Source organism: Trichosurus vulpecula, chromosome 5 (assembly GCF_011100635.1).
Source record: "Trichosurus vulpecula isolate mTriVul1 chromosome 5, mTriVul1.pri, whole genome shotgun sequence".
NCBI classification, from domain to species: domain Eukaryota; kingdom Metazoa; phylum Chordata; class Mammalia; order Diprotodontia; family Phalangeridae; genus Trichosurus; species Trichosurus vulpecula.
The window spans coordinates 299684886-299700688 of NC_050577.1; the positions used below are offsets into that span (position 1 = coordinate 299684886).

The following is a 15803-nucleotide window of genomic DNA, read 5'->3' on the forward strand; positions in this document are numbered from 1 at the left end:
TCATGGTAGACAGTGTGCCACTAATGACTGTTCCTTGGGTCCAATCATCCAACCACCTCCAAAGCCACCTGTGGCATGATCATCGTGGCCTCATCTCTCCATCTTTTTTATGACTATTCACCAACAGGGTTGTATACACACACACACACACACACACACATACACACTCCATACTTGACTCCTTTGTATAATGGAGTGAGAGCTAGAAGGCTACTAGTCTAAGACAGGGAGATGGTAAGGGCATAAAGTGAGATCCCCGCCACCGCCTCCAGGCATGAGAGAGCACTGGAGTTCCCTTTCCTTGTTTTGGTCAACAAACATTTATTAAACACTTACTGTGTACCAGACACTGTGCTTTGTACTGGGTATGCAAAGGAGGGCAAAAGTAATCCCTGCCCTCAAGTAGCTTACGTTCTAATGGGAGAAGACATTCAGGTACATGGAATAGATGGCCACATTTGTGGTCACCCACATCTCTCCTGATATCATGATCTCTTCTTTCTCTCCACAGGGAACATCCAATGGACTTGGGTCTATAGATGACATCGAAACAGGTAGAGTCCTCAACCTTGTCTGGGAGATGAGTCGGCCATGGCAGTGTGGGGTGGGGCTTATTCTGTCCCAGGTGCAGGGAGGTCTAGAGGGATGGGTCAAGAGAAGGAGACCCAAGACTATCTAGAGCCTAGAACCTGCCCTTGGGGAGGGTCCCACCATTAGGAAACATAGGACCTTGGGTTGAGTTCAGGAAGTGACTCAATCTTTCCCAGCTCTTACAATGTTCCTTATATTTTCCAGTAGGGTCCTCCAGGGGAGAGGGAGTACTTGATATCCCTGCCTTCTTAACCAAAAGCTCTATCCCTGGTCCCTAGCTAGGTGGTAGAGCAGATAGAATGCTAGACTTGGAATCAGAAAGGACCTGAGTTCAAATCCTGCCTCAGATGCTCATTAGATCCTGGAGAAACTGCTTTATCTCTGTGTCTCAGTTTCCTCACCTGCCAATGGGGATGATAATAGCATCTACCCATAGAATTGTTGTGAGGCCCAAATGATACATACACACACACACACACACACACACACACACATCTCAGTAACCAATAAAAATAATATTGCCAGGTCACAGCGGTGCTTATGAACAAAACAATGTACTACATGAGGTCTGAAGAGGAAAGTAATTCATTGCTAGGCGTATCAGAGAGGGCTTCCCAGTCTTGAAACCTCAGTGTCCTTCCTAACTTCTCCCATCCCCTCACCTCACCTATTCAACCCAATGCCCAGTCTTACCAATTCTGTCTTCCCCACATCTCAGTGATTCCTCCCTTTCATCTTGCACTTCCATCACCATAGTTCAGGCCCCTGTCACCTCTCTCCTGGTCTTCCAGTTTCTCCTCAGTCCAGTCCATCTCTCACACAGCCTTCAAAATGGGTTTCCTAAAGTGCCAGGCTGATCCCGTCACTCTGTTACCAAAGAAGCTTCCCTGTCGCCTCTAGGCCCTAGTAAAAATGATCCTTCTTGACATTTGGAATCCTTCACAATCTAGTTCTACTTTTTTTTTCTTGCAAGGTTTCACGTTGTTTTGCTTTCTGCACTCAAGTTTTAGCCAAGCTTGTCTGTGTGCCATTTTCCCAATGTTCCACATCCCACTTCTCTGTGTTCTCCTTCCTCACCTTTACATCTTCAAATCCCAAACTCCTTTCAAGGCCTATTTCTACAGGAAGCCTTCTCTGATCCCACCCCCCCCCCCAACTCCCAATTGTTAATGTCTCACTCTCCCCACGTGAAATTACTTTGTTTTCATTGAGACTACATAAGGGAGTTGATCTTTGACCAATCTCCCAACCCAGAAGGCCAAGATTGGAATCACAGAGTCATCACTAGATGTCAAACCAGCTGCAGAGATTTGCCTATTACCCAATATCTATACACCTTTATCTGATCAAATTAATCCCATTGGACAAGCAAAAATGGGACACATCTATGCAAGGTTTTAAATAACTTAGCCCTAGGCTGTTTTTACTTTACTATCTTAATAAATGCCTTCCCTAAGAACTATTTGTGTCTATTGGCTGATTGGTAATGTGAAACACACTGGTGGTGGCTTTTGCACTATAGCATTCCAAGTACAGGGCCACAGTATATCCTCAGAACTCACACTGGCAGTCACCTTCCACAGACCCCACTGCCAACTTGGAAGAGTAACCCAGAATGGGTGATAATCTATATTTTGTATTTACTTATCTGTGAACATTTTGCATCGTCCCAGTGGACTGTGAGTAGCTGAAGGCAAGGACTGATTTCCTTCTTGTCCCTGTATCCTGTATCCTCATCACCTCATACAGTGCTGGGCTCATGGTAGTTGATTAATAAATGCTTGCTGAGTTGAATTGGTTGAATTTTCTAACCCCTCCCCCAGAGAACGCTGAGCTTTCTCTACATACAGTGCTGGGCTCATGGTAGTTGATTAATAAATGCTTGCTGAGTTGAATTGGTCGAATTTTCTAACCCCTCCCCCAGAGAACGCTGAGCTTTCTCTACATCTTCCTCTTCCTCAGACTGCTCCATGGATCTAAGATGTCTCACAGCCCCTACGACCACCTCCATCCCTGGCTGTGATATCACTCTCCTTTCTGACGCTGAGGCCAAGAGCTCCACCACAACCCTTTTCCCTCCCACCACTGACATGCTGGCCCCTCCCGATGGGGCTGGACCTGAGAGCATGGAGGACTTCTCTGACGGAGATGTCTTTGGGCCAGAGCTGGACTCACTCCTGGATTCGTTGGTGAGATCTGCCACCCAATTGTCTGCCCACCAGGGGGAGCTAGGGATCCCCTCCATGTCTCAGCACTGTGGTGTGCCCAGCTTCCCCTGCGTCTTGTTGATGCAACCCACACATTTACTTTTGATTTGGCTTCCAACCTATTTTCCCATCTATTATCTCATTAATCCTCACACCATCCCGAGGAGGCGTATCCTTCCTTGGGACACTAAGGCCCAGAGAGGGAAAGTGACTTGTTTAAGAATCTCCATCGTCAGGGGCAGCTGGGTGGCGCAGTGGCTGCAGCACCAGCCCTGGAGTCAGGAGGACCTGATTTCAAATCTGGCCTCAGAAACTTGGCATTTGCTAGCTGTATGACCTTGGGCAAGTCAATTAACCCCAACTGTCTTGCCTTCTCTGCTCCAAAAAAAAAATATCCATCATCAGGGGGGTAGTTGGAACTGACCCCACAATTAACTGGCTTTGACAAGATTATGTGCTAGAGGAAAGGGCAGGGGGTGAGTGGGTATCTAATCTATTTAGATGAATAATTATAATTCATTATACTAGTTTATTTTTATTTAATAACAATTAATTTAAAAGTTCTATAGAACTCAACTGTATTTCTTCCTCCACTTTTCCCTCTTCCCCACCTTCTTCCCCCTTTTGTCTCCATTCCCTTTTCCTTCTCTTACCTTTCTTCTCTCTCTCCTTGTCTTCTCCCTTGACCTTCCCCCATCTCTCTTCATTCTATGCATCTTTTTATTCTTCTTTCCCTTATCCCTTATGCCTATTCTTGTCTCCCTTCCTCTCCTTTCCCCTTCTTCCTTTCCTCTCTGTTTCTCCCTCCTCTTCTTCTTTCTCATGCCCCATACTTTCCTTCTTCCCACCTGTTGCCAACCTCCTTGTAGTCTCTGGTACAAGGCACCATTCCAGCTACTGTACCCAGTGAAATGCCCCAGCGGATCCCTGTATTCCCGGGCGGGGCGCCCCTATTGCCCCCTGTGGTGAGTGGCACCATCCCTGTCTCCAATCCACTGCCCCCTGCATCCTTTGGCCTCGTCATGGACCCCACCAAGAAGATGGCCTCCTCTATGCTAGAAGCCTTTGACTCCCCAGCTTCCTCACTGGACACCTTGGATCCTCTGGACTTGCTTCCATACACAGACGCCCACCTTGAAGCCCTGGACAGCTTTGGGCCTGTCCGGGGCTCCCTGGACACCCTTGATTCATTCACAGTAGGTAAGTGCTCATGGGAAGAAACCCTAGAACATGGAATATTTAAGTTGGGAGGAACCTTAGAACCCAGAATTTCAGAGCTAGGAGGGACCTTAGAACTTGGAATGTAAATGCTGAGAGGGACCTTAGAACATGGAATGTAAGTGTTGGGAGGGGACCTAGAACAGAGAATGTCAGAACTGGGAGGAACCTTAAGACAGAATGTCAGTGATGGGTAGGACCTTTGGGACCATTGGGTCCAGTCTCCTCATTTTTTAGGGTAGGAATCTGAGGCCCATTGTTAGGGAAAGTGGCACAGTGAGTTAGTGGCAAAACTTGGACCCATACCCAGGTCTGCTGAACCCTCAGGGCAGGGCTCTTACCCCCATTCTGCCTTGCCTCTTCACCATTGTGGTTGTATGTGTGTATATGAGTGTGTGTGTGAGTGTGTGTGTGTGTGTGTGTGTGTGTGTGTGTGTGAGATGGCCTATAGGGAAGAATAAAGATCCTGAAATCAGTCATTTATTTCACCTTACCGTGTTAGTCTGAATATAGCTCACCCCAACATAGGCCACCCCCTTAAGTAACCCTGATCATAAAGTGTACTTGGGTTTTAAGCAAAGCAGATTTTGAGGGGGAATTCAGACTCATTTTCAGACCAGTAGAAGAGTTCAGCAAGGCCATCTGAGTGTGAGCTGGGTGCCCTGTCCTTTGGCAGCACTATGTAAGGAAAGGACAAGATGTAAACCTCCGATTTCGTGTTCTCAGGGACCATCAAATCCAACCCCTAATTTAAAAACTAAGGAAACTGAAGTCCACAGATATGGCATGACCTGCCAAGCTCCCACAGGCATGAACATCAGAGGAACGATTTGAACCCTGCTCCTCTGACCTCACACCCTCTCCCTTACCTAGCAGAATCTGAGTGTGGCCTCTTGGGGACTAGGATGAGGCACTTGTTCCAGAGTTAGGAGTGAGCCAGGGGTAGCCCACATCCTACACTTCACCTCAGCCACCCCACATACAAAGGAAGAGTAATGCCCTTTTCTCTTCCCCCCACCTAGAGGACACCTCCTCTCAGGATCTACGACCACCAAGCAGCACCCAGAAGCCTGCCCCTGCAGTGAGTGATATTCCCCTGGGGACATCTGGGGGTGGGGGGGAACAAGTGTTTGTTAGGGGGTCTTCTCCCTCCTGGGATGGGGAGGGGCTGGAGTAGGAAGGAAGGATGAGATCTCTGGTCTTTCTGTAGAAAAAAAGTCAGAGCCAGTGTAGATGAGGTAGCTGCTGCCTCGACTTAGATAAGAGCAGAGAATGCCAAGATGCTGGAGCCCTGAGGGATCTTAGGGCCCATTTGCCCTCATCCTCTCATTTTACAGGTGGGGAGACAAGCCTAGGGAACACAAGCGACTGGTCCAGGGTTGTCTAGGAGCCAGGTTTCCTTGCAGTAGCTAGAGAAAGGCACTACCCAGGACCTAGCAAAAAGAGCTTGGACCAGGGAGTCACAGGTACTAGGTTCCAGTCCTCATTCAAACTTAGGGATAGAGATAGGATTGCCTGCGATTTCCCTGATATAGAGAAATCCCAGATGAGGTAATTCCCTCCACCAAGGCACCTTGGCACTCTCTGTATAATTTGTTGTCTCAGTTGCCTGTGGCACAGAAAAATTAAGTGACTTGCCTAGGGTCACACAGTCAGTATGTGGGAGGAGCCAAACTTGAACCCAAGGTCTTCCTGACTCCAAAGTCAAATCACCGTACCACCTTTCAAACACAGATAGGTGCAAATCTCTCCCCTTTCCTGGGCTCCAGGCTTGTCATCCATGAGGTTGGGCAACTTGACCCTCCCTAACACGAACATTCTTGAGTTCTTTCCATTAGCTGGACTTCATTATCAGAGAAAAGGTCTGGGCTGGGAGAGAAAGAAGGAACCAAAGGCCCTGGGTCTGTAGTTGGGCTGGCAAGTTCTGGCTAAGGCGATGCACTCACCTTCTTCTTCCCCATCCTGTATCTAGCCGGCCAGCACAAGTCACTCCCCTCTGCCCAAGGTGACTGACCTGCTGCCCCAGCAAGAGTCCACCATGCCTAATACTGCCCTGCTTGTCAAGAACCCCCTGGCTTCTACCCACCTCTTCAAGCAGGCCTGCCACCTCTGCTATCCCAAAACAGGTAATGGAATGCCCTGCCCACCTCTAGTCTCTCCTCCTCCTACTCTAGCAGCAGAGAATCAGAGACACAGAGATTCATGGAATCTTGGACTCATAGAGAATCTTCAAAACCTAGAAAATCATCCTAGACAATCAGAGAATCTCGGGATCATAGACCTTGAGCACCACAGACTTAGGGAAGCTCAGAGATTTCATAATCATAGCTCTGCAATCTTAGAAATCTTAGAAATCTAGACCAACTCAGAATCACAGGATCTTGGAAGTCTAGACTTTTAGAATCATGGCATTTCAGAGCCAAAGAATCTCAGAAATAGAAGAGCTATTAGAGGTGATCTAGTTCAACCCCCCTCCAAAGGCATGAATTTTATGCCTCTGCAGAATTATGCCAAGTGGTTGTCCCTCCTCTGCTTAGACACTGCAAGTGACAGAGAACTCATTGGCTCCTAAGGTTACCTGTCCATTGCTGGACAGCTCCCTTGTGAAGATCTTCATTCTATTAAACTGAAACTTCCCTCCCTGTATCACCCACACTTTATTCCTCTGGAAGGATTTATTAAGAGGATCTATTAGCATGTGCCTTACTTTGCTCAAGTCGTTACGCCCCAAGGCCATGGAAATGAAGGTCCTGGATTGGATTCCTGCTTAGACTGGGTCTTGGTCTGTCTGGGAGCCTTGGCTGTCTCATTTGTGCCCGCCAGACATTTCACAGCATGTGTACTCGTCCCTAAGACGGGTTGAAAGAGGCAGGAACCAGAAGAGGGAGTAGAGATAAAGCAGAGCAAACCTTTTCCTGCTAGTGGAAAGGCCTTGCTTAGCATTCTCTGCTGAAGGTTGGACAGGAGCGCTGGAGGCTGACCAGGCGGCAGAGGTCGGGGTGGACACGTGGTTGTGCAGAAGGTATCCGCTCTAGGGCTGGAGGCTGACCAGGCGGCAGAGGTTGGGGTGGACATGTGGTTGTGCAGAAGGGATCCACTCTCACAGGGAGGACTGTTGAGAAAACTTCATAGAAGGAGTGTCTTGTATAGATGGAATGAGTTAAATAATAGATCCTTGACCTCAGGTGACTCACAACTAAATAGTGAATGCTGGGTCATTTGTCCGTCAAAGGAAGATTAGCCATTGCATACTGTTCTGAGCATAAGCCACCCCTTAGAGTGAGTTCTTTTTGAAAAAACAGTGTATAGTCCTTGCTATGTGTCATGCGTTGTGTTAAGCACTTTACAAATATTATCTCAATTGATCTACAGAATAACCCTGGGAGGTAGGTGGTATTATGCCCATTTTACACTTGAGGAAACTGAGGCAAGTGATTTGCCCAAGGTCACCCAGCTAGTAAGTATCTGAGGTCAGATTTGAATTCAGGTCTTCTGATTGCTTGTCCAGTGCTCTATCTACTGCATTACCAGCTCCCCTGCATATAGGTTTGCACTGATCATAGCCACATTTTAGATATACCAAGATTTGAGGAGAAAGATTTAAGGCTCAGCTCAGGCGCTGCCTCCTCCATGAGGCCTGCAATGATTTCTCTAGGTATTAGAACCCTGCTCCCACTCCTTACCTGAAATTACTTTGCCTTCATCTTTTGCATCTACTTATCTCTGCTTTCCTTTCCCATAAAATATAAGTTTCTTGAGGGCAGGGCTTATTTCATTTTTGTCTCTGTATCCCCAGCACCTGGCACTATGTTTGGCATGTGGCAGGCACTGTTAATAAATGCTTGTCTAATTGAATTGTTTGCCACACGTGCTGGCGGTGAGTTCTTCCCCCTTCCCCTCCTCCTCTCCCTCGTGCCAATCAGGAGTGCCATCCTTTTGAATCTCAGCTATAAATGGGGGGCCGCCATCTCTAGCCGGCCTCATTGCATACTCATGGTTTGTGTGTTTGGGACACTGTTGCCTGTGAATTATGGCTCCTTGTCTTCCTGTGTCCTCAGAGTCCTGAGAGGACTTTGCCGGTGGCTCCCTTTGCCTTCTCCCCATTCCCCTAATTGCAGTTATCGCTACCTATTCTTCCTAGTCTCCCCACCCCCGCCCCCAATTAAATTGTAAGCCTCTTGAAAACAGCCTCTACCACTTTTGTCTGTGCTCTCCAAAGCCTAAGCCAGTGGGATTCAGACTAATACCATATACATGGCATGTGAGCAAAGAGCACATGAGGAGCCAGAGCTTTCCATCTAGGAGGAGGAGGGGTTTCAAAAGCCACCTGAATAATAGAAGAGAAACAGATCTTTAGGCCGCTCTGACCTCCTTCAGACCTGTTTGCTTCTTGTCCTCCCTTTTGCCTTTGCTACCTTTGTGGCTGCCCCTCATCACACACGTCCACATACCTGGATCCATGGATCCCTCCTCGTACTCCCTGCAGGTCCCAGGGCTGGTGACTACACCTACCGGGAGGACCTAGAGCACAAGTGTAAACGGGACATCCTGCTGGGGAGGATCCGAAGCTCCGAGGATAAGACGTGGAAGCGGATCCGGCCCCGGCCCACCAAGACCAGCTTCATAGGCTCCTACTATCTGTGCAAAGGTGAGCTGGGGGTCAGCAGTGGGGGATGGGAGGGAGGAGCACAGGGTTCCAGGGAATACCATGTAGTCTCACTATGGGTGGAAGAGCCCTCCCAGGCCCTGGGAATAGATTTATAGATTATCAGTGTGGGGAGATCCAGGGACTTTAGAACAGAGGCTGTCAGAGCTGGGAGGGGCCTTGGACCAGAGAAGGTCAGAGTGGGAGGTAGCTTAGAACACAGAAAGTCACAAGTGAGAAGGACCTTAGAACATGGAATGTGAGAGCTGGGAGGGAGCTTAGACTCCAAAATGTTAGAGTTGGAAGAGATCAATCAAGTTGTCAGTAAGCATTTATTAAATTCCTAATATGTGCCAGACCCTGAAGACACCAAAACAAAACAAAAAAAAACCTGTTTGTGCCCTCAAATGCTTATATTCTACTATAGAAAACCATAAGTGCACCTAGAAGCACATCCTAGTAAATGCACATACCCAAGACTATTTGCGGGGAGGCTCTAGTTGTTGGGGGATCAGGAAAGGCCTCAGTAGGAAGTGGCCCGGGTGCTGGACTTGGAAGAAAACCAGGGATTCCCAGAGGAGGAAGCACATTCTAATCCCAGGGGTCAGTGGGTGCAAAGGTCCAGGGTTGGGACTTGGAGCCTCATTTATGAGAAATAGCAGCAAAACAATTTGGCCAGAATACAGGGTTCTAGAGCAGAGGGGTTCGAATGCTAGTGAGAAGGCTTCGTAATTCATGTCAGAAGCAATAGGGAGCCAGTGGAGACTTTTGAGCAAGGTAGTGACCTGGTCAGATCTGCACTTTTAGCTGTGTGGAGGGTGGGTTGGAGGGGTGAGAAGCTGGAGGTCAGGAGACCCAGGGGTCTCAGAGACCATCATACCCACTGGTTCCCAAGCTTTTTGAATAGGAAGACTTTCCACATGATAATATTTGTTCCACTGGTAATCTATTAATTGAAAATTCACATGACCATGTACCCTTAGGCCCTCAGAAATATTCTCAAATTAATTAGTAGTTTGTGAATTTGAAAACAGTAGTGCATGTTCATGTGTGACATAATTCTGAACGTAGGTTTGCTTCTCAGGGGAGTCACACACAGACTGGGCAAACCTCTTACAGGCCACTGGTTTGGAACCATGGAACCAGTGCCAGCCACTTATTTTTTTCTGGAGTGTAAGTTTGCTCATTGTACCTTGACATCAGGAAAGTGATATCCTGACTTGCAAGTGAGTTGGATTTGAGTGAGGCAGGGCTGTGCAAGGTCACCAGCCTAGCCTCACTCTCTCCTCTGGAGCCATCTAGGTCTGGCAGCAACATGTTGATCAAGATGACTGGAGATGGCCCTGGATGCAGTGGGGAACCTTGGCCTTTTTAAGCTAAGGTCTTTCCCAGATCTCAGTTTGGTTGAGCCCATTCAGTGACTAAGGCTAGGTAACAAATGAGGCAAAGAATGGCCTTTTTTTATCTAGTCAAGAAAACAATCAATCTGGAACAGGAAGAACTTAGGGTTTCTGGCCAAAATAGAAACAATTACTATTTACACTCAGTCTGAGCCATCAGGGCCTAAACAGAGCAAGAGAGGCTTGGGCTGGGACCTCTTGTTGGCCAATCAATGAAAGCCAGAATGATTTGGGTTTGAGGCATGGTCCTTAAAGAAGAGGTCTAGCCATAAACCCCAAGAGATCTTGCAAGGTTTCAGCAAGAAAAATTTATACTCTTTTGGGCAGAGCACCCATGGGTAAGGGTATAATTATCTATGTGGACAGAGGGAAGAAAGGAAGGAAGGAGGGAAGGAAGAAAAGAGGGAAGGAGGGAAGGAAGGAAGGAGGAAAGGGAGGAAGGAAGGAGGGAAGGAAGGAAGGAGGAAAGGAAGGAAGGAAGGAGGGAAGGAAGGAAGGAGGAAGGGAAAGAAGGAAGGAGGGAAGGAAGGAAGGAGGGAAGGAAGGAGGGAAGGAAGGAAGGGAAAGAGGGAGGGAGGGAGGGAAGGAGGGAAGGAAGGAAGGAAGGAGGGAGGGAAGGAGGGAAGGAGGGAAGGAAGGAAGGAGGGAGGGAAGGAGGGAAGGAAGGAGGGAGGGAGGGAAGGAAGGAAGGAAAGAGGGACGGAAGAAAGGAGGGAAGGAAGGAAGGAGGGAAGGAGGGAAGGGAAAGAGGGAGGGAGGGAAGGAGGGAAGGAAGAAAGAAGGAAGGAGGGAAGGAGGGAGGGAAGGAGGGAGGGAAAGAGGGAGGGAGGGAAGGAAGGAAGGAAGGCAGGAGGGAGGGAGGGAGGGAAGGAAGGAAGGAGGGAAGGAAGGAAGGAGGGAAGGAAAAAAGGAGTGAAGGAAGGAAGGAAGGAGGGAAGGAGGGAGGGAAGGAAGGAGGGAAGGCAGGAGGGAAGGAAGAAAGAAGGGAAGGAAGGAAGGCAGGAGGGAAGGAAGGAAGGAAGGAAGGAAGGGAGGAAGAAAGGAGGGAAGGAGGGAGGGAAGGAAGGAAGGAGGGAAGGAAGGAAGGAAGGAGGGAAGGAAGGAGGGAAGGAAGGAAGGAAGGAGGGAAAGAAGGAGGGAGGGAAGGAGAGAGGGAAAGAGGGAGGGAGGGAAGGAGGGAAGGAAGGAGGGAGGTTGGGAAGGAAAGAAGGAGGGAAGGAAGGAGGGAGGGAAGGAAGAAAGGAGGGAGGGAGGGGGGAAGGAAAAAAGGAGGAAGGAAGGAGGGAAGGAAGGAAGGAGGGAGGGAGGGAAGGAGGAAAGGAAGAAAGAAGGGAAGGAAGGAAGGAGGGAAGGAGGAAGGAAGGAGGGAAGGAAGGAGGGAGGGAAGGAAGAAAGGAGAGAGGGAAGGGGGAAGGAAAAAAGGAGGGAAGGAAGAAGGGAAGAAAGGAAGGAGGGAAGGAAGGAAGGATGGAAGGAAGGAAGGAAGGAAGGAAGGAAGGAAGAAAGGAGGGAAAGAGTGAGGGAAGGAAGGAGGGAAGGAAGGAGGGAAGGAAGGAAGGCAGGAGGGAAGGAAGAAAGAAGGGAAGGAAGGAAGGCAGGAGGGAAGGAAAGAGGGAAGGAAGGAAGGAAGGAAGAAGGAAGGAGGAAAGGAAGGAAGGAAGGAGGGAAGGAAGGAAGGATGGAAGGAAGGAAGGAAGGAAGGAAGGAAGGAAGGAAGAAAGGAGGGAAAGAGTGAGGGAAGGAGGGAGGGAAGGAAGGAGGGAAGGAAGGAAGGCAGGAGGGAAGGAAGAAAGAAGGGACGGAAGGAAGGCAGGAGGGAAGGAAAGAGGGAAGGAAGGAAGGAAGGAAGAAAGGAAGGAGGAAAGGAAGGAAGGAAGGAGGGGAAGGAAGAAAGAAGGGAAGGAAGGAAGGCAGGAGGGAAGGAAGAAAGAAGGGAAGGAAGGAAGGCAGGAGGGAAGGAAGAAAGAAGGGAAGGAAGGCAGGAGGGAAGGAAGGAGGGAAGGAAGGAAGGAAGGAAGGAAGAAAGGAGGGAGGGAAGGAAGGAAGGAGGGAAGGAAGAAAGAAGGAAGGAAGGAAGGCAGGAGGGAAGGAAGAAAGAAGGGAAGGAAGGAAGGCAGGAGGGAAGGAAGAAAGAAGGAAGGAAGGAAGGCAGGAGGGAAGGAAGGAGGGAAGGAAGGAAGGAAGGAAGGAAGAAAGGAGGGAGGGAAGGAAGGAAGGAGGGAAGGAGAGAGGGAAAGAGGGAGGGAGGGAAGGAGGGAAGGAAGGAAGGAAGGAAGGAGGGAAAGAAGGAGGGAGGGAAAGAGGGAGGGAGGGAAGGAGGGAAGGAGGGAAGGAAGGAAGGAGGGAAGGAAGGAAGGAGGGAAGGAAAAAAGGAGGGAAGGAAGAAGGGAAGAAAGGAAGGAGGGAAGGAAGGATGGAAGGAAGGAAGGAAGGAAGGAAGGAAGGAAGGAAGGAAGGAAGGAAGGAAGGAAGGAAGGAAGGAAGGAAGGAGGAAGGAAGGAAGGAAGGAAGGAAGGAAGGAAGGAAGGAAGGAGGAAGGAAGGAAGGAAGGAAGGAAGGAAGGAAGGAAGGAGCTGTATTGGCCAAGTGGAACTGGCCAATTGGGTCCCTGATGGAGAAGCTACTACTACTCACAGATTGTTGTTTGTCCTTTGTTCTTTAAGAGGACCATGACATCAGGAAGGCAACATCATGATTTGCAAGTGAATTAGATTTAAGTGAGGGAGGGCTGTGCAAAGTCACCAGCCTCATTCTCTCCTCTGGAACCATTGGTCTAGTGGCAAGATATAGATCAGGACAATTGGAGATGGCCCCTGGAGAGTAGTAGTGTTCAGTAACAGCCAGAGGGGGAGGAGGATGAAGAGGAGGAGAAAGAGGAAGAAGAAGAGGAGGGGGAGGAGGAGAAAGTGGAGGAGGGGGGAGGAAGAAAAGGAAGAAAAAGAGGAGGAAGAGAAGGAATAAAAGGGGGAGGAGGGGAAGGAGGACAAAAGTATCAAGGAAAAGGTCCCAGAGGTTGAAGTTTGGCCAAAGGCCCTCAGATTTGGCAGTTAGGAGATCCCCAATAACTATGGAGAGGAATTTCCATTAAATGGGAAGGTCAGAAGGTGACTTGCCAAGGGCTGAGGGGTGAGACAGAGGAGAGGGGCTCAAGCCTGGCTGGTCTGTGCCTGGACCCAGAGATCTCCCAGATTCCTGGAGCTGACTTGAGCTTGTGCTCTGATGGTATGTGACCATGCGGTCACTTCCACACCAAGGTGAGGGATTCCAACCCTGTCTCTTGTGCTAACTACATGTGAAGCCTTGGCAAGGCACTTCTCCTCCCTGGCCTCAGTTTCCGTTATGTATCAAATGAGGGAGCTGGAATAGATGGCCTCCAGGCTCCCTTTCAGCTCCAGATCTAGGATCTTCTCTGAGCCTCAGTTTCGTCATCTTTAAAATGGGTGAGATGAAGTTGATAGCCTCTGAGGTCCCTCCCAGCTCTATAAACCTCTGAAGCATCTGTGCATTTTAGCAGAGGGGGATTTTAACAAATGCAGTGTCTGAACATCATGGGAATTCAAGCCCCATCTTGATGTATCAGGTCACCAAGTGTTCATTAATTTCCTCTCCCACCCCTAGTAATAAAACATTGACAATCACCCTTCTCTCTCTGAGATTTTACGTTTTGTGAAGCACTTTCCTCAATACGACCCTAAAAGACAGGAGGCAAAATTATTCTTGTCCTCTTTTTCTATATGGGGGTCCTGGGATGACCCTTCTAGAGCTAGAAGGGACCTTGGGTCATCTAACAGAAACACCTCATTTTATGAAGGAGGAAACTGAGGCCCAGTTAAAGGAAGGATCAAAAAAGCAGGCGATATATCCTGGGCTTCGTGGCTTCATACAGGATTTTCCTTTTGGGTTCTGCTGCACATATGGAAATCCTCTCTCTTTTTTTTGATGTTTCCAATCCAACTATCCAGTCTACTAAACATTTGTTAAGTGCCTACCCTATGCTAAGGGCTAGGGATATAATGAATATGTTCATGATTTTTTTAAATTGACTTGAGTAGGACCAAAGCTCTGAGGCTCAAAGGAGCCTAAGAAGGGGCCTTCTTGTTCGACCCCTCAGCAAGGTCATGGAGTAGAAGTAACCTGAGGAAAGGCTCCCTGGTAGCAGGGCCTCGGGCGTCAGGAACAGTGGGTGACAGACTGGGCCTTGGCATCGAGGACCAGTGGGTGACTGGGCCACGGCTTCCCGTGGCGGAACGTTGTGTGTCCCTGTTGCCTCTCCGCAGACATGCTTAACAAGCAGGACTGTAAGTACGGGGATAACTGCACCTTCGCCTACCATCAGGAGGAGATCGACGTGTGGACGGAGGAGAGGAAGGGGACCCTCAACAGAGATCTCCTCTTTGACCCCCTCGGGGGAGTCAAGCGGGGCAGCCTCACCATTGCCAAGCTTCTCAAAGAGCACCAGGGAATCTTCACCTTCCTCTGTGAGGTAGGGCCCCGCTCTGCTCTCTGGCCTCCCAGTCTCCCTGGAAGGGGAAAGGCTCAAAGGCCTCCCGGCTGGTAAGGTGTGGGGATGCAGTTGTTGTCCTAGAGGAGAAATGTCTCAGGTCACACCCCCTCATTGGCACATGTCTAGAATGAGCACTCTTCATCCCCAGGCTAGAATTCTAGAGTGGCAATCAGGAAAGGAACCTAAAATGTACAACAGAGAATGTCAGAGATAGAAGGGACCTTAGAACAGAGAACAAAGATTCTCAGAGCTGGAAGGGACTAATAATAACAGTTAACATTCATATAGCACCTACTATGTGCCAGGTACTGTGAAGCAGGGGCTATCATTATCCTCATTTTGCAGCTAAGTGGTTAAGAGACTCGCCCAGGGTCATACAGCTACAGTGACTGAGGCAGGATTTGAACCCTGGTTTCCCTGAATACCACAATGAGGGAGGTGACCTTCCTGCTGCCCCTGCCCTGGTCTGATCATATCTGGAGCGTTGGGTTTAGATCTGGGCGTAAAACGTCAGATTGAAGAGGGATCCCCAATCACAGCCTATGAGGAATGGTGGAAGGAGCTGGGGTGTTTAGTCAGGAGAAGGAAAGGCTCAGGGAGGTGGAGGGAACATGGTGCTGTGCCCAAGTGTTAGAAGGGCTGACGTATGGAAGAGATATTGGCTTCCTTCTGCTTGGCCCCTGAGGACACAACTAGAAACAGTTCAGGGAGATATGCCGGAGGTCGATTTCAAGTCGATGTCAGGAGAAGGAGACCTATCCCAGGATGAAAAGGGATGCCTTAGGAGGTAGTGAGTTCTCTGTAAGCGCAGGCTGGATGACCCTCATCGGGAATACAGTTCAGGGGATCCCTATTCGGCTAAGGTTGCAGTAAGTGCCCTCTGAGGCTCCTTCCAAATCTGAGACTCTGGGATGAACCAAGGACCCAGATAACTCCCACGCTGGACGATTGGCCAGGGAGCAGCTACATGTTCCTTTCTCAGAACTTTGTCCTGACCATCCCCATGGGGCCCGAGGGACCTTGGCCTCTCCTGGGCCCTAACCTCGCTCTTTCCTGCTCCTTTTTTGAACAGATTTGTTTCGACAGCAAACCCAGGATCATCAGCAAGGGGACTAAGGACTCTCCTGCTGTCTGCTCCAACCTGGCTGCCAAGCACAGCTTCCATGACAACAAGTAAGTGGCTGGGGCCTGGCCTAGCCTGGGGAAACCCCCTGTTCTTGGTTTTCTTCCTGACTTGT

The 15803-nt window shown here is 49.2% G+C and overlaps 1 protein-coding gene across 1 annotated transcript in view; it reads left to right on the forward strand.

Moving 5' to 3' along the window:
• Positions 1-511: 511 nt before the first annotated feature.
• Positions 512-15803, forward strand: part of ZC3H7B (zinc finger CCCH-type containing 7B) — a gene marked incomplete at its 5' end in the record, with an annotated part of 42232 nt that continues 26940 nt past the window's right edge. Inside the window, 8 exon segments of the mRNA XM_036759105.1 lie at positions 512-554; positions 2554-2780; positions 3668-3998; positions 5039-5097; positions 5989-6142; positions 8503-8664; positions 14339-14544; positions 15638-15738. Coding sequence (XP_036615000.1) covers positions 512-554; positions 2554-2780; positions 3668-3998; positions 5039-5097; positions 5989-6142; positions 8503-8664; positions 14339-14544; positions 15638-15738 — 1283 coding nt within the window.